This window comes from Brachypodium distachyon, chromosome 5 (genome assembly GCF_000005505.3).
Source record: "Brachypodium distachyon strain Bd21 chromosome 5, Brachypodium_distachyon_v3.0, whole genome shotgun sequence".
Lineage (NCBI taxonomy): Eukaryota > Viridiplantae > Streptophyta > Magnoliopsida > Poales > Poaceae > Brachypodium > Brachypodium distachyon.
The window spans coordinates 1775514-1798859 of record NC_016135.3 but is presented as its reverse complement, the minus strand read 5'-3'; the positions used below and the strand labels follow the sequence as shown (position 1 = coordinate 1798859).

Genomic DNA, 23346 nt, shown 5'->3' with positions numbered 1-23346 from the left:
CAGCACAGAGTGATTAACACACCGTAACAGTGACCGCCCTTACGTTACTTTTTCAGAATGATTTAGAGCTTCTTTACGGTACCCCGGATTTAATATGTTTTTTGAATGATTTAGAGCTTCTTTACGGTACCCCGGATTTAATATGGACCATTCATTTGTTCTGATCCAATGACCAACATAATTTGGTACTCCATCGTTTATCATGTGGAGTACCAAGTCGAAAACAACCGGAGGACCTTAAATTAGAGGGCAGAGTCGTAATCTCGTGATGTTATTTTGATCTTCTCAGCATGCACAAAAATACTCTCCAGTAAAAAAAGGAAAAAGATCCGTGCTTTGACCTAACCCATCCGCGCCGGCGAAGCAAACGAAGGGTACGGTAGATGGAGCAGCAGCCGCCCTCGCCGACCTTGAGCCCATGGCTGAAGCCATTAATTGCGCCGCCGAGCTCCTCCAACCTCAACACCGGCAACCGCTGGCGCGCCCCTTTGAGGGATGATCGATAATGGGGCGCCGCCACCGCCGAGCTAATTTAGCCGGATTGCTCTCTCGATTGTTGATTGGGTTCCTTCATCTCAATCTTGGTTTGCGTGTGTGTTTCTTCGATCGGCTAGCTTGTTCCGATCTCTCTCTTTTAACCGTGAACAAATTCAATTCAATTGCACAGATGTGATGAATTATTTGGGATGCGGGTCCTGTAGAGAATCGCCGGGCAAGCTAATATGGTCCATAACAAATTAACATGTATTGATTCAGCTAATTAAGCACATACACACGATTAATCAGATGAGCTAGTCAGGCTCCCTAGCTAGCTTTGAACAAATCCTGATCGCACGTTGACGGCGGCGACCAAGATGCATGCGCGGCTGGCATCGTCCATGCACGGCTGAGGCTTGTAACATCTCCAGTGGGGAAGGAGAAGATAGACGGACGCTGCAAATCTGCAACACGTCGGGAGGTCTGAGATGGGATGGGTGGCATACGTGCGTTACCGGGGAGGACCGCCGTCGTCCATGGCGACGCCCCGACGATGGAGGAGACAGTTGCGTGGTGCGTGCCACCAGGGATTACCGGATTAGATTAAGATAAAACACAATATTTCTCGCAAATTAGCAAAAGAAAATGACTAAAGCATCCTTTAAAATGGATGTCCAGATTTACTTGGTACTCCGATCTCTAGTTAAGGAGTACCGGGATACCGTAAAATTAGACATGTAATATAGGCAGGAGGGAATACGATTTTTATGGCACACAAATTTACATATAATTTGTCAAACTAAGCATGCGTTTGGTTGTCTGGATAGGGATGGACGGGACTACAGACGTACATTATGAGATGCATGCATGCTTCCAAGCCTTTTGGTCCTGCATGATGGTCACGATCGAAAAACGAGACACATACCCGGCCTGCAGCTTTTGGCCAACTAAACGGAGGAGGCTGCAAGTTCGAATTAGGATTTGCCACATGGCATGCGCCTTAATTTATCGTCTACGTCCATCCGGCTGCTAACTTACGTCCGATGAGAAACATGCACGCTATTTCGCAGAGCACGATAGGCCGAGTCAAATCTGGCTCACAAGGCCAACAAGACTTACCACCAACGGTTTACTCCAGCTGTTCATACAATCGCATCAGCCAGCTACAGCCAATAAGAAGAAAGACTAGATAAAGACACTAGGTCCTGCACAAGTGTGGATATCAAAAACTAAGAAAGAAAAAAGGTGAAGCCAGTTCTTTTTAGTTTGCTGAACCGGCTTCTCTGAGAAACTGCTCTCATCCAGCTTCCTGGAGAAGCCGCCACCTAAATTTGATTAGGCTATCAAACTATATAGTTTGGTCTAAACTACTTTGAAACCTAGCTAAATCTGAGATGCGGTTTCTCCAGGAAGCTAGGTGAGGGCAGCTTCTAGGAGAAGCCGGTCCTAGAAGCCGAAAAGAACGCACCCTTAGCCGCTGTCATCCCGGCATGCACTACTGGAAAAACTCTCTCTGCCGGTGGCCAAAAGCTGCCGGCAAAGAGACAATAGCCCCTGGCAAAGGTCCTTTGCCGGCGGCTTTCCATCGGGGCCGCGGCAAAGGCCGTCGGCGCGAAGACCAGCCGGTAAAGGCTTCTTTGCCGGCGGCTTTAAATCGGGCCGACGACAAAGCAGCCTTTACAAGGGGATTATCTTTCAACTGCTGCTTATGAAGTGTATTTTTTTAATTTTTTGATGACGTGAGTTTGTTTTTTGTTTTTAGACTTTGTTTATTGCTCGTTCTTTTAACCACGACTCATGAAGGGTTTTTTGTTAACTTTCTTACGATGTTGTTCCAATGCAGATCTAATCAACTTAGCATCAGGAAATTCGACCTCTTGTGATGATGCAGTCGAAGAACTCTCTACTGTCTGCACTTGCACGAGATGCAACTCTTTATTTTTCTGCGAACCTCGCTGTCAGGACCTGGACTCAGGCCAGCATTCTTCAATACCACATCGGCCGATGACGCGGCCCATCCGAGACAGTCGCCTTCCCTCTCGGCTTGCAGGCCCAGAATGGCTTCGTTGAAGCTTGTAACTACTTAAACTTCTCCTGTGTTGTAGCTAGTTCAGATTTTAATTAATCATGTTTCAACTTTGTATTTTTTGAGAATGAGTTCAGATTTTGTTGCAGAGAACTACTAACGAAAATATTTTAAAAAAAATTGTTTGTGATGTTTGACTTATATACTATGTGGTATGTCCCTTTGCATGAGTTGTTACCATTCTTTTCTCCTCCATGAAGGTATTTCACAAAATTTAGCAGCTAGTGACTATTCTGATGGACTCATTCTTATTTGTGTTTGTGGCTATGCACATGTGAAAAAATTGCATACAAAATACAAGTATTATTTGATACTTCTTGTACTGTTGTTAATGTAACCATATCTATGTTGAAAAAAGTATATGTTTATTATGCAAAATATCTATGTGCGTGTCTATACCTCAGACGCCTGAATTTTAAGCAAAAGGCTTAACTCTACTAGATAGTGACGCCTGAATTTTAAGCAAAAGGCTTAACTCTACTAGATAGTATCAGAACCATCGGGTCAGTACATGGACGTCGTCTCTACTCCCTCTTCTCCCACTTCGACTGGTTACTTCCTGGAGGGGCTAGCACAGAATCTGTAGACATGTCTGAGATATTCGGTATGACCGTGGGAAGAAAGTCAAGACTTACGGCTGATAGCTATTCCACGTCGAAATTTCCACGCCACATAGCTCATATATTTCCAACTTTATTAATTATTACTGGTTCAGAATAAGTTGTCACTGTAACACTATTAATTATTAGTCTATTGGAAAAGTAGCAATTATTATTATATCGTCGATCATACTAGCCAGCATCATAATTTTCTCAATATTTATGTGTGGATGAAAAGCATATGTCAACGGAGTTTTCCTTAAACACCAAACTAAGCATCTGTATTGTACATGCTCGGCAGTAATACTGATGCGTCATAGCGGCGGTAAGAACAGGTGTTTGAAACGGGTAAATTAAAGGCCAAGCCTATGTTAGAGAAAATAATAACGAGTAACCAACAAGCAAAACTATCAAGCACACGACAACAAAAACTAGCTCTCAAATGCGAAACAGATGGATGTGTACACTTTTGTTCTCTTCCTGACTTTGAGTGATTCAATTATTATTTCCACAAGCAAAACTTAGTTTCAACTCCCATATAGGTTTGGGTTTCAGACAGGAGGTTCCACAAATCATAAACCAAATGCTCGTATGTAGGAGAGGGGGTACATTGCAAATCTACTGCGTCCTTCAGCTACCACCATGCATCCCTGTCAGTGATGAGCAGCTGCTTCCTCCTTGCGGGGTTTGGTCGCCTGGGGAGCAAGCAATTGTGAAGCAGTAAGAAAATTTGGCTAGCTCACAAAAGGAGTACAAACAAGGAAATGCTGGGCACTTTTACTACAAATATCCCATCATATATCGACAATCTTAATAGGAGATGTACTAACAACTTCAACTAGAGCAGATATGATGTTTTACTATAACTAAGATTCATGCTTCTTTGAAAGAGTGTAGAACTACTTCAACTTCAAGCACGGTACATAGTACAAGCATTCCATGGAGACCATACAATTATGTAAGCAGATCGTTAGTTACAACCAACATGGACAAATGTCAAAACAAGCGTCATTACGAAAAGGATGCATATGCATGAGATAAGCATCATTATCTCCAATAAGTCGTTATGAAGATAACTACTCCCTCCGTACTGAATTAACTGACGTGGATTTGTATACATTCTTATACAAATCCACGTCAGTTAATTCAGGACGGAGGGAGTATTTACTTATTGATGCCTGCAGGCAGACATAGAATCTTAATATCCAGCAGTAGGGAGCTCAATAAGTGTAATCTAGTTTGGTTTAATCAACACAAAACACTGAAGCAAACATACAAAATAAAATGTGTTCTATCAAATGCATTCAATCGATCTTCAAAATGTGATCAACTAATACATGCTTGGCCAGTAAGAATGATCACAGGCAGCTTACGGAAATGATCCGCCATAATACAGGTAACACCATATCCCCTAATTAAATACAAGCTTACAGGTCTTGTAAACTCAGGGGACAAACTATAATCATGCTGCAATAATTACACTTAATATATGTAGGAAAACAAATGCAGTACGTGATAGGACCAAATATAAAACACCTACAAATTAAGTAGCATCCAGTCTTATTTACAGTTCAAACTCAATTGACAGATAACGGAATAAATCACTGGCGTACACCAAACTAAACATGACACCAAACAGGTGCAACCAAGCCAGCTGATGAAAGAGCTGAGATTGAAATTTGCCTAGGCCCACCTACAATCGTTCAGAATTACCCAGTCATGCTATTCGTACATAAACCTATCCAAAAACAAATCATAATCAACGCCAATCTAGTTATAGGCCTACGCTATTGCTACATAAACTATCCAGAAACAAATCATGAGAAATGCCAATCAAATTATAGGCCTAAGAATAATGATCATGCAGGGCAGGGGAGAAACAATTCACCCAAAATTGATGATGCCCCGAGCAGCTATCAACAGGACTAGCAGAAGAATTAAGCCAAACCAGAACTCCAGTAGTAGCAACCTACATTCTCAATCTTGTCTCTAAACCCAGCATTCAGCTAATACCGCACCTTGGCAAAACACCACAGCCGCATCTTACCCAACCCAATCAATCCAACCCTAGAACCGCGTCCAGCCAAAGCCTCCTAACCCTACCTAGGCAGCAATACGAGGAGCATAACACCGACCAACGCAAACAAAGTTGACGCTACCACAATTCATCGATCGCAACAGTATCACGAGTTCATCGAAGGTGCAACAACAAAGAGGAAGGGCAGCGTGGGGTTTGGAGATTCGGATCCGCCCGTTTACCTTGAGGATGCCGAGCTTGACGGTCCCGTAGACGACTCCGATGCCGAGAGCCGACGCCCTAGCCACCTGCAAACATCGCAAAAAGGCGGGAGGAGGAAAGGGTCAGATCTGATCGACGAGACTGCGGAGGAAGCGGGAGGGAGGGCAAGGAGAGGAGCTTACGAGGGCTAGGGTGCTGACGCCGGAGTAGGGTCCCGGGGTGAACGGCATCGCTGAGGCGGAGGCGGCGGCGGGATCCGAGAGGAGGAAGTAAGAGAGGGTTAGGGGAGTCGGAGCGGCGGGGGCTTCTTCGTGGGGGAGAAGAAGACGAGACAAGAGACTCCTGGATTGATAAAGAGGAAAGCGACTTGGTGGGCCGGGCCGGGCTTATATGGGCCAACACCCGTGTAGGCGTGAGAGGAGCGCATTCATGCCGGTGGACCCGCCTGTCAGTAAATGGGGATGGGAGGCGATTTCTTCTTGTTGCACGAATGTTGGCCGATTGAACTTTAATCGATTCACATACTCCGTATTTATACTCCTACTACTCCAAGCTTTATAAACAGAAATCGAAGCTAGATAAAGTTGACTGTTACACATGTATCTAGATAAAGTTGCGAAATACGTCCAAACAAATAAATGTGCGACAAGTAATATGGACCGGAGTAAGTAATAAAATTGGAAGTAATAAAATTGTCATAATCTACCTTGATGGTAGATTTTCTCTCTGCTTGATGCCCAATTATATATGTTATGTAAGTTTGTTATTTATTCAGAGCATTGTGATTTCCCTTATTTTACTCGCCTACTATATCTCTTGCAGAAATATCCTTTTGTTTCTGATTATTTTTTATATACGGAGTATATATTCCGTTCTTAACAATATAATGTAGTGCAAGTTCAATCCATCAGCGTTCATCCGGAAGTAATAATTTCCCAGTTTTCTGTGGATAAACAAAGCTTGGACATTGAAAAGATAGATGAATTTCGCAAACCCAAAATTTAACCTGCTAGACAGGAGCCAGTACCAAATTTCCCCATGAAAAATATGCACCACTGTTCTCCAAAATTATTAACAATAAAATGCACGCAACAGTCATGTTTTCTCATACTTCCACCACTGAATATTCATACACATTTGTTAGAAACGTGCAACTCAATACAGGCTGTGTCGCAAATCAAACAAATCAGATGCCCCTCGCAGATTCCAGCACAGGGGCATTACATGGTTAATATACACACATGGCCAGCGAGCTCAACCGCTCGCATAGCTCCAGCAAATACATTACAAAGACTTCCAAAATTAAGGGCGAAAATAAGTTACAAACACGATCGCCCCTTCAAATGGGAGTGGAGCACACAGCAAAATGTAAGTTTAACCTATTGTTAAACTTCACCTAAATACCGTCGTCATCGCTGGTGTCTAGCAGCTGCACATGTCAGGATACAATCAAATCAGACTACAGAGGATGTGGAGGAGTTGGGGTCTTCAGCTTTGGGACCTTGAAACTGGAGGGGAAGAGTACCTGCTGAGGTGCAGGCGACGCTGAGGATCTCAAGCGCAACCTCGAGGAGCAGCGTCGGAGAGTGAGACCCTGCAGGACAAATGTCATTCCTTCAGCACATGCTGACTTCTAGAAGTAAACTGGGATAAAATCAGCGCTGACCACAGGAATATGGGTATAGAAGATGATGAAGTTACAAAATCCAATAAATATATTCACTTGTTAAAGAAATGCAGAATGATGCTTCAATGCTCTTGTGGATATATGATCCTGGCATGTCTAAAAAAAGCTTTCTGAAACCTCATATGTTAGTGGACATAACTTGGGATCATCTGACACAGCAGATGATATGCAAAACTTAAGAACACTCTCACCCAGTTTCCATTAACTTATTGTTTGTCCGCATTTACAGCAAGATGCAACTCATGCAGCCCACCAAGAATTAGGACATCATAATATGTGAGCCAGAAATCTCAAAGCAGCACAGACAAAGATCAGCTCATTATTATATAGTTTTGGAATGTGCACACACAAACCAACACCCTAGCCTTAAGTTACGAAACATAATTCAGACAATATACAGGTAGTGAAAAGGTGTAGTATTTGGCCATGTCCTAGTAGCTATCTCCCAAGTATGTGCGATGGTCCTTTATGGGCATCTACGACTAACATCATGCTCACCTAAATTCCATCAACCTTATTCTGTGTCCATATTTACAGCAAGACACAACTCATGTTGCCTACCAAGAATTAGGACAAAGATGAGCAAGAGTTGGAAAAAGAGAGGACACAGATGAGTAAGACTTCCAAAAAACAATATACATGAGGAAGAGTTCAAAAAAAGAACATAAGGAGTGAAAAACTGAAAATAGGTTACAGTCCCACTACTAGCCACCCAATGTATGTGTGATGGTCCTTTATGAGCATCTACGACTCACATGATGCTCACCTAAATTCCATCAACCCTATTCTTTGTCCATATTTACAGCAGGACGCAACTCATGCGGCCTACCAAGAATTAGGACAGAGATGAGCAAAGCCTACTAATGTGAGCCGGTCATATACTTACAATTGGAATACTTACATTTGCTAATGAAGAGGCACACTGACGCTTCTGACTTGTCTCAGGTTGATCTTCTTCTACCAATTGCCTGTTAGCATTACTTTTGGATTTTCCCTTTAAGGCATGACCTTCAGACCTAGATTTTCTATGTGTCCCATTGACATTCTGCTTGCGCTTTTGACTGGCCTGAAGGTGCCCACCTTTGAGTATTTGGATCTCGCCATCTTTCTCATTGACGAGGGAGCACATGTTTTGTAGCTTATCCTCAAGAGTCAATATCTTTGTTTTGGCTTCTGCTTGCAATCTGTCAATCTCATCCTCCTTCTTTTGGACCGCCATTTGCAGCTCCTCCACGGTCTGCTGAAGCTTTTGTGCTCCTTCAGTTGCTCGTGCTTCCTCCATCTTCTTCTTCTTAAGGAGTGAGACATAGTCCTTCTCCATTGTCTTGAACTGATTCCAAACAAAATTCTTTTCTGCATCTAATGCCTTAATTTCTTTGTCCTTCTTTGAGCTCAAGGTCCTGTAGGCTTTCTTCAGCTCCCTTATCTCTGCTCTTAGATCTCTTCCACTGTGCTCATGATCTGTCATAGTGTTCTCAATAAGCTCAGGAGGACTTTCAATTTCCCTCAGTTTTATCTAAAATTAAGAAAAGCAAGCAGAGCCGAAACAATAGTTAGTGGAATACACAAATTGTACTGCATGCGTGTGTGTTATGCAACTTATGTTTTGTAAGTACCTTCAATTTCAAGTTTTCTTTGGCCAAATCAGCTGCACAAGTTATGAAATCCTCCAAGTCCTCATCTTGGAGTTCTGCATTGAACAAAAAGAGCAATGATATCAGTAGACAGTAGCAACATAAATTCTTAGACATTGCTTGATTTTAAGTGTTGTCTTTAATTAGTTAAAGTTGTCATAAATGGAAAGGAAAGCAGTACTAGAGTTTCAGGTGAGTAAAAAAGGTCGGAATCAGTCTTGATGGGCGTAAATGGACATAACAGAAAATATGATTGTTGGGATACATGTTTAATGTCCATCGATACAAAAATGCAGGAGCTCGCAGTCGCAGCGAGTAACAACAAATTTTGAATTCCAAACAATAACATATATATTTAGCTAGCATAAAAGTTCACAAATTTCGTGCAGGGCATACCTGTACAGCAAGGTTAAGAACACTAAACAACATTACTTATTGACGGAACAAAGATTGTTAATCTGTTAACAACAGTTCTGACCAATGTACAGTTAACCAACCTTATGAAAGCACTAGATTTGTAACAATTTGACATGAAGTATTTCACAGCGAACAGAAAGATGAAGCTCTTCCACGAATAGCACACCGTAAGACAAATACGAAGGGTCAGTATCAAATATTGCAGGGCGAACACAAAAGTAGCATTAGGAGTACACTTTGGGAACAGCACAGTGGTGCCAAAATCGACAGTCGGTAGGGCAAAAATAACCCCTGGGCCAAACCCAGGCAAAAAAGATGCCACCTTTTCCACCTCAAGCAACCAAAATCATCGAAAAGAACCCTCCGCTATCAATAGCGCGTCGAAATTTCACACCAAACGGACCAAAGATCCCCCACAAGAACAGGAGAGATTAGCGCCAAGCAAAAGAAGGCGTCTTCTTACCAGTGTAGATCTGGTAGCACCGCAGATCGCGCTCCTTGTTCCCGAGATGCAACTCGTCGCACCTCCTCAAGCAACCCTCCGTACTCCGTGTCTGCAAACAAAACCCTAGCTAGCGTCAGCAGCCGGCCGAGGAGAAGAGACCCAAGAGAAAACCCTATAACAAAGGGAGGGACAGAGAGAGAGAGAGCCGGGGAGAAGACCTCCTTGAGGCGGCCCTGGAGGATGGCTTCGCGGGCGACCAAGAACTCGTGCTGGATCTTGATGAGCGCCTCCAGGCGCGAGCGGTCGGCGAGCAGCGAGCCGACGTCCTTGTCTCTCTTGCGAAGCATCGCCAGCAACCGGCCGTAGATGCGACGCCATTCGTCCCGGCCGTCCTCCATCGCCGGCGAGGCGGCGGCGGCGCCGCCAGCCATGGATTCGAATCGGAGCGGATTGTTGGGAGACTGCCGTTTGGGGCTATTTCTGTCTTTTCATGCGATGCGAAGAAGAGGAAGGCCGGAGACTGGAGGGCACGAGGAATTGGACCGTTGGATGTGGGGGCAACATATAAACAGAGAGCCTGGGCGGGCCCACAAGACGAGAGAGCCTGCGTGGGGCACGTGTCTGAATTGTGGCCCTCACTTGTTCCCTAGCAAAACTTGGCTTGATTAAATAATTGGTCATTTTTTTGCCTGTCACAAGTTGGTCAAATTGGACGAGAAAAATAAACTAGAGCTGCGTAAGGAAAAGGGCGTGGTTAGTTTTAAGTCGCCTGATTTTAAGAAATGAGTGTGAACCTCAGTGTCGACGTTTCAGAGCCGTTGGATTAAAATCTGAAGGTCATTTCATTTTCTCATCTTTCACTTTGTATCGTTGGATTAAAATCTGATGGCCTAGCATGTCCATTGATTTCTAACTAAAAACATGACTTCTCAATAGTAAAACCGTAAAAAAAATTAAATGCCACATATTTAGTAACCATCCAAACAAAGACCAAATTTTGGTCAGCACCGAAAAATTGGCACATTTGGAAAACAATCCAAATATACCCTAGACTTTGCCGTCGGGGAGTGACTTGGGCGAGTATCATTAAGCATTTGCAAGAAATGATTGTCATCTCATTAAGCTAAAAAAATAAACCGAGGACACCTCAACACGGTTGCTATGTCCACCTCATCACTTCTCTTTTCATCACAATCTTCTCTCTCCTCTATTATATAAGGGATGTTTTATTTTATACATTTCTCTTTGCTAGTCTAGTTACTTTTGTCTTGATGGTATGAGTAACATAATCTTACGGAACATACTTTTACTACTCAACGTACATCTGCAGAAGATGGCTCATGAAAGTTGGCGTGTTTCCTACGCGTCCGTTCTTCGACCTAACGTTCGCCGCGACGGCGAGCTTCTTCTGCTCCCTGATCCCTAGCGCTTCGTTCTCATCGGTGACAGGGGATTCGCGATTGACGCTTGTACTCGTCGGGCTGGGGTTGCGGGATATGATGGTGGTTCAGTGCGGTTTCCTTGCCACTCGAAGCACGGATTGCGCGATGCTGGGATGGCCGTGACATCGCCGGCGGCAACAGCGCCGGAGGTGGTGATCATCGGTGCGGTTCCGTGTCGCACATCTTTGCCTGGTATTCTGGGGGTTGCTCCGCCGGGTAACCTTAGCAGGCCGGTTAGTGGGACCAGGGGGGACCAGGGCGGAGTGTCCGATGTGCAACCTGGTGAACCGAGTTCGGGTGGTGCACGAGATCGGTGGTACATGCATCTACACCCACATCTACCCATCCCCACGGTGAGTCTGATCTAGATTTACTTTTCGGTCATTTCTGGTCTCGATCTAGGGTTTCGACTCCGCCGCGGCGTGAGACATTTGGTTGGTGGACGGGGAAAGTCGCCGACGATCCTCGGTCCTTCGCTCAGGTTGCTGCATCTCCTGCACCTGTTGCGATGGGGGATCGGGCGACGCGGTTCAATCGGGGAAATTGTCACGAAGGTTTCGGTGCGGGTCGTCAGGGGAGGGGGGCGGGCCGCTTCGACCGCGGGCGCGCTCGCCCTAACGTCTGGCAGCGTGACTCGCCAGAGCAAGGTCAAGATTCCTCCGCTACGGGAGGGCCGGCCGACCAGCGATGGGAGGCTGCGGCCCAAGGACAAGGTGGGGGTCGTCAAGCAGATCGTTGGCTGGTTGCGGCTCAGGAAGGAGATCCTGATGCAGCTCGGCTCCCTGGGCGCCAAGATGATACTCATCAAGGATCCGGTAATACCGATCTATGCTCTATTTGCCGTGGTTCTGGTCATTTTGCCGTTCGATGTGATCAGGCGTTGTGTGAGTGATGTGGTAGATCTGGTCATTTGGCTTCTGTTTGTCAAGTTTTTCGTCCTTGGGAATTTATGGCTCCGATGTGTGCATTTCAGTCTCCCGAGCAAGGGTTTTACTATATGCATGATTTCAGTTCGGCTAAATAGTTGAAAGATCGCTCGAGCAGTGTTGTTATCTCAGTTGTGGAAGGGGTTGCAACGGCAAAAGATATTGAGAATGAGTTTAATGTTTTCTTTGCTTCTGGGTGGCGATGCACTGCTAAATCTGTGGGCTCCAAACAGTTTGAGATGCGTTTTCCTTCTGTGCGTGAGGTGGAGAAAGCTTGCTATCATGAATTTTTTCATATGAGGGGTTGTAAGACTACCTTGTGTCTATCACAGTGGACTGTTGCGTTGGGGGCTAAGGCTGAGCTTCACACTGGGTGGGTTAAGGTTGCCAATATTCCTCCTGATAAACGATGTGAGAAGAATGTTGCCTACACTGCTTCCTTGGTTGGTGTTCCTCTGGAAATTGATTATTCCACTCTGAACTGCCCTGATTCTGTAAGGGTCTTGTTGGGTTGTAGGGATTCGATGAAACTTCCACCGGTTGCTGAGGGTTGTCTTGGTCGCCATTTCTATGATTTCTTCTATGAGCTTGAAACTGTTGTTTCTGGTGATCCTTCACGCAACTTGTCTGCTATTGTGACTGATGCCTCTGAACCTGCTGTGAGACCCTCTCCTTCCAAGCGTCCCAGAACTGAACCAGTGTCTGGCGCTCCTGCTGGCCATCTGAATGCTAGTGGCGGTGGCAAGGATTCATCATACAGAGGTCATTCTAATGTTGCTATGGAGGTGATGGATGCTGTTGTTGAGGAGGTGTCTGAGGAAAAGAGTGAGGAGGATGGTGAACTTTTTCTTGACAAGATTGCTCGTGAGATTGAGCCTGCACATGATCAGGGTAATTGGCTGGCCTGTATCTCCTCTTTTGCCCCAGCTACACCTATTTTTTCTATCCATCCTAAATTTGTTAACTTCACTGAGAATATTTTGAACCTGGTGGTTCCTGCTTGTGCATCACCTTTGTCTCTTTGCCATGCTCCTGCTATTACTGAAGTGGAGTTATCCCCTTCTGAAATTTGCCGCGAATCCTCTGTGTATCAAGTCCACTCCCCATCTGGAGAGTTGTTGGAAGAGCATGAAGACCTGTTGCAGGATCATGCTGTCAGGCAGGGTCCTGATGTTGCTACTGCTAGGCTCAGACAGAAAGATGGGACCAGGATCCTTGAGAAAGCTGCTGAGCTCACTAAGAAGAGAAATCTGGAAGGTACTAATACCTGCTCCTCTAATTCCTTTGCTGCCTTGAGTAATTCTAATCTTATGGTTAGAGCTGTTTCTATGGGAAATTGTTTACCTGATAATGATTTTGCTATTATTGATGTTGTTAAAGAACTTGAACAAGCTAGACACAACCTTTTAGAAAAACAGTCTATTCCTACCCCTGTTGATGATTTGCATGTACTCACTCAGAATGGCTGTCATACTTCTCTTTGTCTTGATTGGATCGCTGGTGATGAGGGGGAAGATCAACGGTTTGTGCTGGTTGAACCCAAAAAGAAGAAAAAAATCTAAAGTTAAAGTTACTCCTGTTAGGACTAAACCTTTGACTAGAAGTCAGAAGAAAGCCATTTTGGATCCTAGCAGCTGCCCTGTACCCCGTGGCATGGCTGTTAGGAGAAGGAAACCTAATAAAAAATTCTCATGAATGGTCTCTTTTGGAATTGCAGAGGGGTAGGCAAGAAAGGCATGGCTGTCTGCCTCTCTGATATCATCCATGCTAATAACCTTGACTTTATTTGCTTGCAAGAAACTATTAAGAAAGACTATAAGTGTGTCTTCTTTAGGAAACTTGATCCTGCTAATGCTTTTTTCTGGAAATGGATTCCTTCTGTTGGAAGATCTGGTGGTATCCTTTGTGGGGTTAAGAATGATTCTTTTGAGATGCATACTTGTAAATTGGGGAGATATGTGTTACAATTGAATTTGTGGGATAATAGGAAAAAAATGAGATGGAATCTCCTAACTGTGTATGGGGCTGCTCAGGAGGAGTTTAAAGAGGCATTCTTAACTGAGCTTGCTTCTTTTTGCTCTATTATTGATTGTCCCTATATTGTTGGTGGGGATTTTAATATCTTGAGACATGCTGGGGAAAAGAACAAACATTTTGTGGCCAATCATCACACAGACTTGTTCAATTCTGTTATTCACACTTTGGGTTTGAGGGAGATCCATTTAGCTGGGGGAGCTTTACTTGGACTAACAATCATACTGATCCTACTTTGGAGAAACTGGATAGAATCCTTATGTCTCTTTGTTGGGAAGATGCTTTTCCTATGGTTAATGTTACCAAGTTGGTAAGAGACAAATCTGATCATAACCCTCTGTTACTTCAAACTGAGACTGTTAGTTCTCCTAAAAAGTGTAGGGAATTTCATTTTCAAATTTTCTGGCTTAAAAATGAGGAATTTCTTCCTAAGGTTGCTGAAATTTGGAATCAACCTGTTCTTAGCTCTGATCCTATTGATGTTATTAATATCAAACTTAAAAAAGTTAAGAAGTTTTTTAAGGGCTGGGGGTCCAATTTGTTTGGGTCCAAAAGAAAGACTAGAGAACTGATGAAGGAGGAGTTAGCTGGTATTGAAAGTTAGGAAGAGGTGGCTGTTCTGTCCCTTGAGATGTATGAAAGAAAAACTCACATTCAAGTGGAGCTCAATGAATCCTATGCTGATGAGGAGCTTATGTGGGTTCAGAAATCTCACGAGAATTGGTTGTTGCAAGAAGATCACAATACTGCTTATTTTCACAGAGTGGCTAATGGCAGGAAGAGAAAAAATACTATTCATAACCTCAAAAGTGGGGATGTTAATATTGAGGGGACTACACAACTCCTTGCTTATGCTACTGAATATTATAAATCTTTGTTTGGCCCTGTTGATGGAAATCTGGTGAAGTTAAGCTCTGATCTATGGACTGAGGATGAGACTATTTCTCCTGAGAAGAATCTTGCTATTACTACACCTTTTAATATGGAAGAAATAAAAAATGCTCCGTTCTCTATGAAACCTAATAAGGCTCCTGGTCCTGATAACATTCCTGCGGAGTTCTACCAAGCTACTTGGGATATTATAAAATTTGATATCATGAAGATGTTTAGCTCCTTTCATCAAGGGAAGTTGGATGTTCAGAGACTGAATTATGGGGTCATTACACTTTTGCCCAAAATTTCTGGTGCTGATAAAATTCAACAATTTAGGCCCATTTGCTTGTTGAGATGTATCTATAAATGGATTACAAAAATGCTAACACTTAGACTGGAGCCTCTGGCTGATAAATTAATCAGTATTCAACAAAAGGCTTTCATTAAGAAGAGGAACATTATGGATGGGGTTCTTACTTTGCATGAGGTGATGCATCATACTCATGTGAAGAAAGAATGTGGCATTTTTCTCAAATTAGATTTTGAAAAGGCATATGATAAAGTGAATTGGAACTTCCTCTTGAATTGCTTGAAATTAAGAGGTTTTAGTGACATGTGGTGTGGCTGGATTAAGAGTGTGCTTAAAGATGGCACTGTTAGTGTTAAGATTAACAATGAAATGGGGCCTTACTTTACTAATGCTAAGGGTGTTAGACAGGGTGACCCCCTTTCTCCTCTCTTGTTTAACATTGCAGCTGAGTGTCTGACTAAAATGGTTCTTAAAGCTCAAGATAATGGCATGTTTGTGGGTTTTGCTGCTGATTTGATTCCTAATGGACTTGCAATATTACAGTATGCTGATGATACTGTTCTCTGTTTACAAGATGATCAAAATAAAGCTCTGAATGTTAAATTGTTGTTATATATGTTTGAGCTTATGTCTGGCCTTAAAATCAACTTTCTTAAAAGTGAAATTTTTGTGATTGGGGTGACAATAATACTGCTGCTTTCTATTCTGATATTTTTGGTTGTCAAGTACTCTACCCATGAAATATCTTGGTGTTCCTGTTAGCTTTGCTGCTCTTAAAAATAAAGACTGGGATTTCCTTGATGCTAAGTTCTTAAAAGGCTTGATGCATGGAAAAGTTGTAGCTTATCTATGAGAGGGAAAACTATTTTACTCAATGCTTCCTTGTCTAATTTTCCTTCCTATCATATGTCAATGTTTCTTTTCACCAAGACTTTTGTTGAGAAAATTGATAAACGTAGGAGGAAATTCCTTTGGTAGGGTAATAGTGATAAAAGAAAGTATCATTTAGTTAAATGGCAAAGAGTTTGCAGATCTAAACATAAAGGGGGCTAGGTGTGAAAGACTTAAGAAAACAAAATATCAGTCTTTTATGTAAGTGGTGGTGGAAACTTGACACTGGTCAAGGGCTATGGCAACAGGTTGTCAGGACAAAATATCTTCATAGTTGTAAGGTTGCTGATGTAAAGGCTAGGGCTTCTGACTCTCCTTGCTGGAAGGCTCTGTTAAAAGTTAAACCCCATTATATGGAGGGGAGAAAAGTAAAGCTTAACAATGGCACTCTTGTGAGATTTTGGGAAGACTGTTGGAAGGAACATGAGGAGCCTTTGTGCTTGCAATTCTCTGAGCTTTATAATATTTGTTCTCATATTGGTGTTTGTGTGAGAGATTTTCAGTCTGATCTTCATAGTATAAATTTTAGAAGAAGGTTGGGCCCTGTACTGGCCCAGCAGTGGGACACCATTTGTCATTGGACTAATGCCTTGATCTTGTCTAATGAGGAGAACCGGGTCACCTGGGATTTTGAGAGAAAAGGAATATATTCTGTGAAATCAATGTATAGATGGCTGGAGAAAGACCTTCATGGTAGTCATCATAAATGGATTTGGCAAGCTAAGATCCCTCTTAAAATTAAAATTTTCATAGGGTTGCTTTTTCATGATGCGTGTTAACTAGAGATTCATTGAGGAGGAAGAACTGGCAGGGATCTCCCTTGTGCTCTTTCTGTGATAATTTGGAAAATGCTCAACACTTTTTCTTTGGTTGTAGGGTTGCTAGGGTTGTTTGGAGAGTTGTGGGTTCCTTATTGTCTACTAAGTTTATCCCTACTTCTCTATGACAATACTTTGTTTGGATGCATTACTTTCTTCCTCAAGGGAAAATATTTTATGTGGTTGGGCTTGGTGTCATTCTGTGGGCTATATGGAGCTATCGTAACAAAGTTACTTTTGACAAATATGTGCTCCATTCTCCTTTCGAGATTGTCTTTGCCGCATGTTCCTCTTTGCTATCTTGGGCAGGTTTGCAGAAAGAAGGGGATCTGGAGCAGCTGCGTGTTGGCGCCAAGCAGCTTATTCATAATGCAAAGGACATGATGCGTCAGCCGGGGGAGGGCGCGAGGGCTGTTGCTGGACCAACTGATGTGCTCTCAGCGCCGCGGATCACTGAAGTTTAGTCCTGCTTGTCGGTGGTTGCTTTTGAGATGCTTGCTGTTGGTAGATAGACTGTTGTGGTTCTTGTTGTTGGTCTGTAAGACTTAATGCTGTTTTGCTACATTGAACTCTCGGTTGCTAGTGGGTTAGATCTTAGCGAGTAGGTTTTTGTCTCGTAGTCAGTCCTCGACTGCGAGGGCTGGTCAGCGAGTTTCCTGCGTGTTCTTCTCCCCTCCTTTCGAACTTTCTCTACACTTCTCTATAAATGGTGGTGTGGACGGCGTATTCCCGTTTGAATGAATGCAAAGGGGAGAGATCCGAGGTTGAAAACATAATCTTACAGTGCCTTTTGGAGTTGGTCCTGATACCTCCGTACTAAACGAGACATACAGAGGATGGTGGCCGTACAGCAGTGATCAAACGTCACCTTTGACGTTTTTTTGAGCTGCTAGTGGTAGGTTCAATAGCAAAAGGCAATACACATGCTTATAATTCAACAGTTCCCGTCTGGCAGGTGATAATTTTTCTAAGCATCCTAGCAAACACAGGAACCGGAAAATAGGAGCAGCCGATCGGAAGCATAAGAAAGAAACAACGACCTCTCTCCACAAGCCAGGTGAACCTACCAAATAAATACAAACTGATTTATGTATTTTGCCAAATGAGCAAGACCAATCAAGTTTGGAGAAAATGCAAACCGAATCTACAGAAGATTTTTCAGCTGTAAACAAGATCTCTCTAATGTGGAACACTTCAGCTTGTGGAGATCTGGACATGTTCATCACGTAAGACGAACAACACAATTGCAAGAGACTAAAACGCACATCTTAAAGGGTGCAGCATTTCCAAGAGCTCAAGTGTAAGGGCGTGTGTAACTAGATGTGATGTAGTTCTGCCTGTAATTAAATTCCGCCTTACATGGCGTCAAACAAGAAAGGTTTAAAATTTTGAGGCAACTATGGTCAAATACAAATTCCATCAATCATTGCAAAATCGACTTTGCAACAGGTGTTCAATATTTACCGATCACTTTCAAAGCTTTTGCCCTCAGTGAGTTCGCTCTTACTGTCTTCTTGCTCTAGTTCCCTTTTTTCAGGTACCTTCTTCATAGGCTCTTGAATTAGATTAGCCGCTGCTTCCCCATGATTTCCATTCTGCTCATCGTCCTATTAGCAAAATAACAATTGGTCAACTCGCAGGCTCACAGAAACCAAAACCCTCACTAGATAAATAAAATGGATAAACTGAACAAGTTCCAGTGAGAAAATACTGGGAAGTTACTGAAGAAAAAAACTTCAGACATCGATGTTTTATGCGTCTCATTGATACTGTTTCTTCACTTTTGACCAAGTTACAGTAAAAAGGAAAACTAGTACCTGTCTATGCATATTAGTAAAATAGCTCATGGTCCCGCATCATGCCATGATCAAGTAACTTGCAAGCAGCGACTTCCAATAAACAGCAGATCTGATTAATGTTACAACTGATCCAGAAGGTTTAGTTAATAAACACAACACGGTCCATTGGTTATATCTGTATGGCGAACCAAGGTCACAAAATAAATATAGTGCTAGACACACAGAAAAATTGTTCATTGTGAACCATATAGTTTGAAATGAAATATTTACATCTGATAATGATGAGGCATACTTACGCTTCCGACTAGTGCCAGGATGCCCGAGTGGGCCAACGTCTAACATCTACACTAGGTGGTTACAGGACAATGGCCGTGTGCATCGATTGATGCAGAGAACGGGGAACCCTTTTCGAAAAAAAGTGGTTACAGGACAACGTATTTGGAGATCCAAGCCGCTAACTCCTCCGTCTTGCTCCTCAGGACATCGACCTCCTCTTGGGTGGTCTCCGCAGCCAGACCTTCGGCAAAGCTCCCCCATTCCAGGGTGGGACAAAGGCACTTGGTGACAACGAATGCTAACTGCGCCCCCAGCTTCGCAGCTTCAGTCTTCAGCTCGGCGATCCGTGCAGGAGCAGCTTGCAGCCGAGGCAACACCGCCTCGTCGTTGTCGGCAACACAGACGTCCAGCCACAGGGCGGCGTAGGCAGCGCACGTGGCCGCCTTCAGGGTGGCGGCATGCTGATTGGCCCGATCAGCCACCGCCTGGTTCTCTGCACCAAGATGTCATCCAGATGCATCAGATCTCAAGTCAAACAAGAAGCGTGCCGACAGAGATGATAACTCACCAGTGGCATGCTCGGTGACCTTCTGCAGCTCAGCTTCTAACTTGGCAGAGCCCTCCTTGGCGGCATTCGCCTCCCGGATGGCCTTGTCAATAGAGGCCTGGAGAACTGCGTTCAGAAGAAATGATTGGTGGCCCGGAAGAAGGAAAAGGACATGAAAAATGAACGGAATTGACAAACTCAGTTTCACAACTTACCTTCGGCAGCGTCCTGGGGTTTCTTCAGGGAGGCCTCTGCAGTTGCCTTGTCCTCCTCTGCCTTCTGAGACCGGGCTTTGGCGGCCTCAAGCCTCCGCTGCAGGTCGTGGGTGGACTCAAGCTCCCTCTTGAGCCTCTCAGCCTCGGCAGCAGCAACTACAATGCAGCAATCACATTACGAATATGCATACTCCGGTACAGCGGATAAAGTGCAGAAGGATGCTCGTGGCTTACCTTGAGCCTGGCTAGGCTCTTGCGTTGCCCTGAGGAAAAAGTTCAGAAAAGTTTAGACTTTTGAGGCCAACTATGGTCAGATACAAATTCCAACAACCATTCCAAAATAAACTCTTGCATCAGGTGTTGAATACTTACCGATCACTTTCAACGCTTTTGTTGTCAGTGACTTTGCCCCTTCTGTCCTCTTGCTGTAGTTCCCTTTTTTGGGGTCCCTTCTTCTTAAGAGGCTCTTGAACTAGATTACCCATTGCTTCCTCGTCGTTTCCATTCTGATCATCATCCTATCAGCAAAATAGCATTAGTCAGTTGACAGGCTCACAGAAACCAAAACCAAAACCCTCACTAGACAAATATAGGCAAACTGAAAATTCTCAATCAGCACAAGTTTAAGTGAGAAAATAGTGGGAAGTTACTGAAAAAAAAAGAACTTTAGACATTGATTTTTATGCGTCTCACTGATAGAATTCCTTAACTTTTGACCAAGTTATGGGAAAAGGAAAAGTAGTATACTTGTCTATGCATATTAGTAAAACAGCTCATGGCCACGCATCATTAAGTTCCAATAAACAGCAGATTTGATCAATGTTACAACTGATCCAGAAGGTTTACTTGATAAACACAACGCTGTCCATTGGTTATATCAGTATGGAGAACCAAGGTCACAAAACAAATACTAGACACGCAAAGAAAAACTGTTCATTGTGAGCCATATATTTGAAATGAAATACTTACATCTGATAACGATGAGGCATACTTACGCTTCCGGCTAGTGCCAGGATGCCAGCCTTTAAGTTTTTGGCATTCCTGATCTTTCTCCATGACCAAGGAGCGCATCTCCAGCAACATCTTTCTCGCAGCATCTGCTCGTGAGCTGACGATTCTAGCATCCATCCATCTCCACATGCAGCTCCTCCAAATTCTGCTGAAGCTTTTGTGCTGCTTCCATAGCTTGTGCTGCCTCTTTTTTTTTTGTCCTGAAGGAGCGCAGCATGGTCCTGCTCCATTACATTCAACTGATTCTGCACAAGATCATTTTCTCTGCAAAAATTATGAATTTGTTCATCTTTCTCCTTAGCCGAGGAGAGCATTTCCTGCAGCTTCTTTTTGGGAGCAAAAACTTCTTCTCGCAACCTGCCAATCTTATCATCCTTCTTTTGGGCCACCACTTGCAGATCCACTATATTCAGCTGAAGCTTTTCTGCTGCTTCAGTAGTCTTCCTTCTTTCTCCTTAACTGGTTCTGCACAAGATCCTTTTCTGCAATTAATGCAGCAACTTCCTTGTCCTTCTTTGAGCTCAGGGTCTCATGAGCTTCCTTTAGTTTTCTTAACTCTGCTCTTAAAGATCTTGCAGTCTGCTCATGATCCGTCGTGTTTTTCTTATCCTCTACACAGCTTCGAACTTCCTTTAGTTGTATCTAACATTACAGACACGGAAGAGAAACAATGATTAAGGTAATCTATGAGATGCTGATTGTAGACCACATGTTTTTAAGCTATGGAACTGATGTGTCTGTACGTACCTTCAACTCACTGTTTTCGGCAGTCAAAAGATCTATGAATGTTGTGAAATCCTCCAAGTCACTCTCTTGGAGCTCTACACTCCACAACGATGTCAGCAGAAGCATAAATTCTTAGAAATTGGGTTCTTTGTTTTAATATACTACTCCCTCCGTCCCATAATTCTTGTCGAAATATTACATGTATCTAAATGCTTTTTAGGAATAGATACATCCATTTTTGGGCAAATTTGAGACAAGAATTATGGGACGGAGGGAGTAGTTAAAGGTTGCATTTGACTGCCTGCGAACCATGCAATGCCCACAACAACTATAAAGGTCACAACACTAAGCATCATGGATCCTATATATACCTTAATCCAACAAAACTCTCCCAGTCCCAGGCGGACATATTATGCAGTTTTTGAAATGATCTCCTTACCGGCTACTGCAGCGGTGAAGGGAGTTATGGGATCAGCAGACATGACAAATCTTTGATGGAGTTTATTCAGATCTGGAAATCAAGAATACACAATCTTTGGCGATGGACTCAGGATATGTTTTGGTCCATCCAGAAACTTTTGAAAGTATCTTTCTGTAGCATTGGTTTTTTGTCGAGCTACTTATATATACTCTGATTACAGTGAGGAGTTGTGGGAATGCGGGGAGGGAAGTAGGTCTGTTGTTGATCTTGCGGGAGTAGTTTACTTTGATATGTTTGCGTGATGGCTTAAAACCTGTAACCTGGGGTTTCGGTACTACCCCAGCACACTGCTCTGAAGAAATTCTTGACAGGGGGCACCGCGAATCATAAGAATGGAACAGATGCTTATTCTTACCGGCAAACTTGCGATGATCGTCGTGGGGGAGCAAATCCATGTAGGCCGCCTCCCATTTCTTCCTGCTCTCCTCCGCCTACACTTCGCACCAGCCAGCATTAATCAATCGATCAATCAATTAGGAGCCGAAGAAGACCGAAACCCTAAGAGTAAGAGCAAGAGGAGGGGAGCAACCTGGAGGAAGCGGGCCTGGAGGACGCCACCGCGGTCCTCCCAGAACTCGTGCTGGAGCTCGTTGACGGCCTCCAGCTGCGCGCGGCCGGCGACCAGCGCCTCCACCTTCCCCACCATCGCCACCACCCGGTCGTAGGTGCGCAGCCATGACCCGCCGTCTCCTCGGGCCGGCCCCGCGCCCCCGCCGCGGCCCATGGAAAGCGAACTGGAGATCACAGAAAGGAACGGAGATGATCGGCGCCGCGCGCGGCTGCTCGCTTTTGTTGACACTACCCTCCTTCGCTCCACTTGAATGTTCAGATTTCTTTAGGGCAACTTGAATGTTTAGATTAGAACATTTGGACTACGGTCGCTGTCTCTCTCTCTTCTTCTTCTTTTGAGGAATTTGAGAAATGGGCCGCGGCCCAGCTAGCTCGAGCGACTCGATCCACCATATCCCGGGCCAGGCCCAGGCTGCCCTGCCCCTCCTCTTCGTCTTCGGCTTTCCTGCTCCGACGCTGCTGTTCTTCCTTCCTCCCTCCCTCCCCCGATGGAAGTATGCTTCTGCTCCGATCCCCCATCTATCTCTCTCTCTGGCGGACTGGTTCGGGCAGATCGCCGGCCGGCGACGGGAGGGCCGCGCGCGTGTTACGAACCTCTCGCTGGGGATTTGGATATAGTCGATATAGGAGTTATGATACACAAATCCAGTGGCTATTACATATCGGAACTTAAGAACAACAAGAGATGAGGTATAGAAGAAGGGGACGAGAGTTCAGGATTCGTTTCGCCAGATCTTCGATAACCTTCCTTCAGCACGCCATCGTCCTTAAGTACTCACTTCGTCCAGTCCGGGCCGGCATATCGCTTCGATGGAACTCGGCCCCGTTTGCTCTGTCTTAGGT

General features: G+C 44.1%; 3 protein-coding genes and 2 non-coding genes across 7 annotated transcripts; all 5 read right to left on the bottom strand.

Moving 5' to 3' along the window:
• Positions 1 to 3570: 3570 nt before the first annotated feature.
• LOC100822706 lies at positions 3571 to 5756 on the bottom strand. Its single transcript, XM_003580445.4, has 3 exons — positions 5584 to 5756; positions 5422 to 5487; positions 3571 to 3857 (listed from the first exon to the last, which is right to left on the bottom strand). The coding sequence occupies exons 1-3, from the start codon at positions 5629 to 5631 to the stop codon at positions 3816 to 3818; spliced, it is 156 nt and encodes a 51-aa protein (XP_003580493.1). The 5' UTR covers positions 5632 to 5756; the 3' UTR covers positions 3571 to 3815.
• A 716-nt stretch (positions 5757 to 6472) lies between these two features.
• LOC100846673 lies at positions 6473 to 10113 on the bottom strand. Of its 2 annotated transcripts, XM_003580439.4 has the most exons (6): positions 9803 to 10113; positions 9603 to 9693; positions 8705 to 8778; positions 7990 to 8604; positions 6927 to 6995; positions 6473 to 6830 (listed from the first exon to the last, which is right to left on the bottom strand). In XM_003580439.4, exons 1-6 carry the CDS (start codon positions 10013 to 10015, stop codon positions 6798 to 6800), a joined length of 1095 nt encoding a protein of 364 aa, XP_003580487.1. In that variant the 5' UTR covers positions 10016 to 10113; the 3' UTR covers positions 6473 to 6797. The 2 variants fall into 2 exon arrangements, with proteins under 2 accessions (XP_003580487.1, XP_010239654.1); XM_010241352.3 differs by having other exon boundaries at positions 6473 to 6995.
• LOC112269541 lies at positions 7538 to 7644 on the bottom strand. Its single transcript, XR_002961433.1, has one exon. It is a non-coding gene; the product is annotated as a small nucleolar RNA snoR103 (small nucleolar RNA).
• LOC112269642 lies at positions 7806 to 7912 on the bottom strand. The gene has a single exon (XR_002961533.1). It is a non-coding gene; the product is annotated as a small nucleolar RNA snoR103 (small nucleolar RNA).
• Positions 10114 to 18790: 8677 nt separating the features above from the next.
• Positions 18791 to 23227, bottom strand: LOC104585493 (titin homolog). 2 transcript variants are annotated; one of them, XM_024455521.1, is made up of 8 exons: positions 22463 to 23227; positions 21474 to 22364; positions 20711 to 21368; positions 20088 to 20233; positions 19947 to 19978; positions 19716 to 19868; positions 19522 to 19626; positions 18791 to 19446 (listed from the first exon to the last, which is right to left on the bottom strand). In XM_024455521.1, exons 3-8 carry the CDS (start codon positions 21038 to 21040, stop codon positions 19100 to 19102), a joined length of 1113 nt encoding a protein of 370 aa, XP_024311289.1. In that variant the 5' UTR covers positions 21041 to 21368; positions 21474 to 22364; positions 22463 to 23227; the 3' UTR covers positions 18791 to 19099. The 2 variants fall into 2 exon arrangements, with proteins under 2 accessions (XP_024311289.1, XP_024311290.1); XM_024455522.1 differs by lacking the exons at positions 21474 to 22364; positions 22463 to 23227 and having other exon boundaries at positions 19716 to 19871; positions 19950 to 19978; positions 20685 to 20854.
• Positions 23228 to 23346: the final 119 nt, after the last annotated feature.

Coding starts and splice junctions, on each gene's coding strand:
- LOC100822706 (XM_003580445.4), bottom strand. CDS start 5,631: ATGCCGTTCACCCCGGGACCCTACTCCGGCGTCAGCACCCTAGCCCTC. Junction 5,488..5,583: donor GCGTCAGCACCCTAGCCCTC/GTAAGCTCCTCT, acceptor CGATGTTTGCAG/GTGGCTAGGGCGTCGGCTCT. Junction 3,858..5,421: donor TCAAGCTCGGCATCCTCAAG/GTAAACGGGCGG, acceptor CTTGCTCCCCAG/GCGACCAAACCCCGCAAGGA.
- LOC100846673 (XM_010241352.3), bottom strand. CDS start 10,015: ATGGCTGGCGGCGCCGCCGCCGCCTCGCCGGCGATGGAGGACGGCCGG. Junction 9,694..9,802: donor TCCAGGGCCGCCTCAAGGAG/GTCTTCTCCCCG, acceptor TTTTGTTTGCAG/ACACGGAGTACGGAGGGTTG. Junction 6,996..7,989: donor GTGCCTCTTCATTAGCAAAT/GTAAGTATTCCA, acceptor TTTGTCCTGCAG/GGTCTCACTCTCCGACGCTG.
- LOC104585493 (XM_024455521.1), bottom strand. CDS start 21,040: ATGCTCTCCTCGGCTAAGGAGAAAGATGAACAAATTCATAATTTTTGC. Junction 20,234..20,710: donor TCCTGGCACTAGCCGGAAGC/GTAAGTATGCCT, acceptor TTTTGCTGATAG/GATGATGATCAGAATGGAAA. Junction 19,627..19,715: donor ACCCCAGGACGCTGCCGAAG/GTAAGTTGTGAA, acceptor TTCTGAACGCAG/TTCTCCAGGCCTCTATTGAC.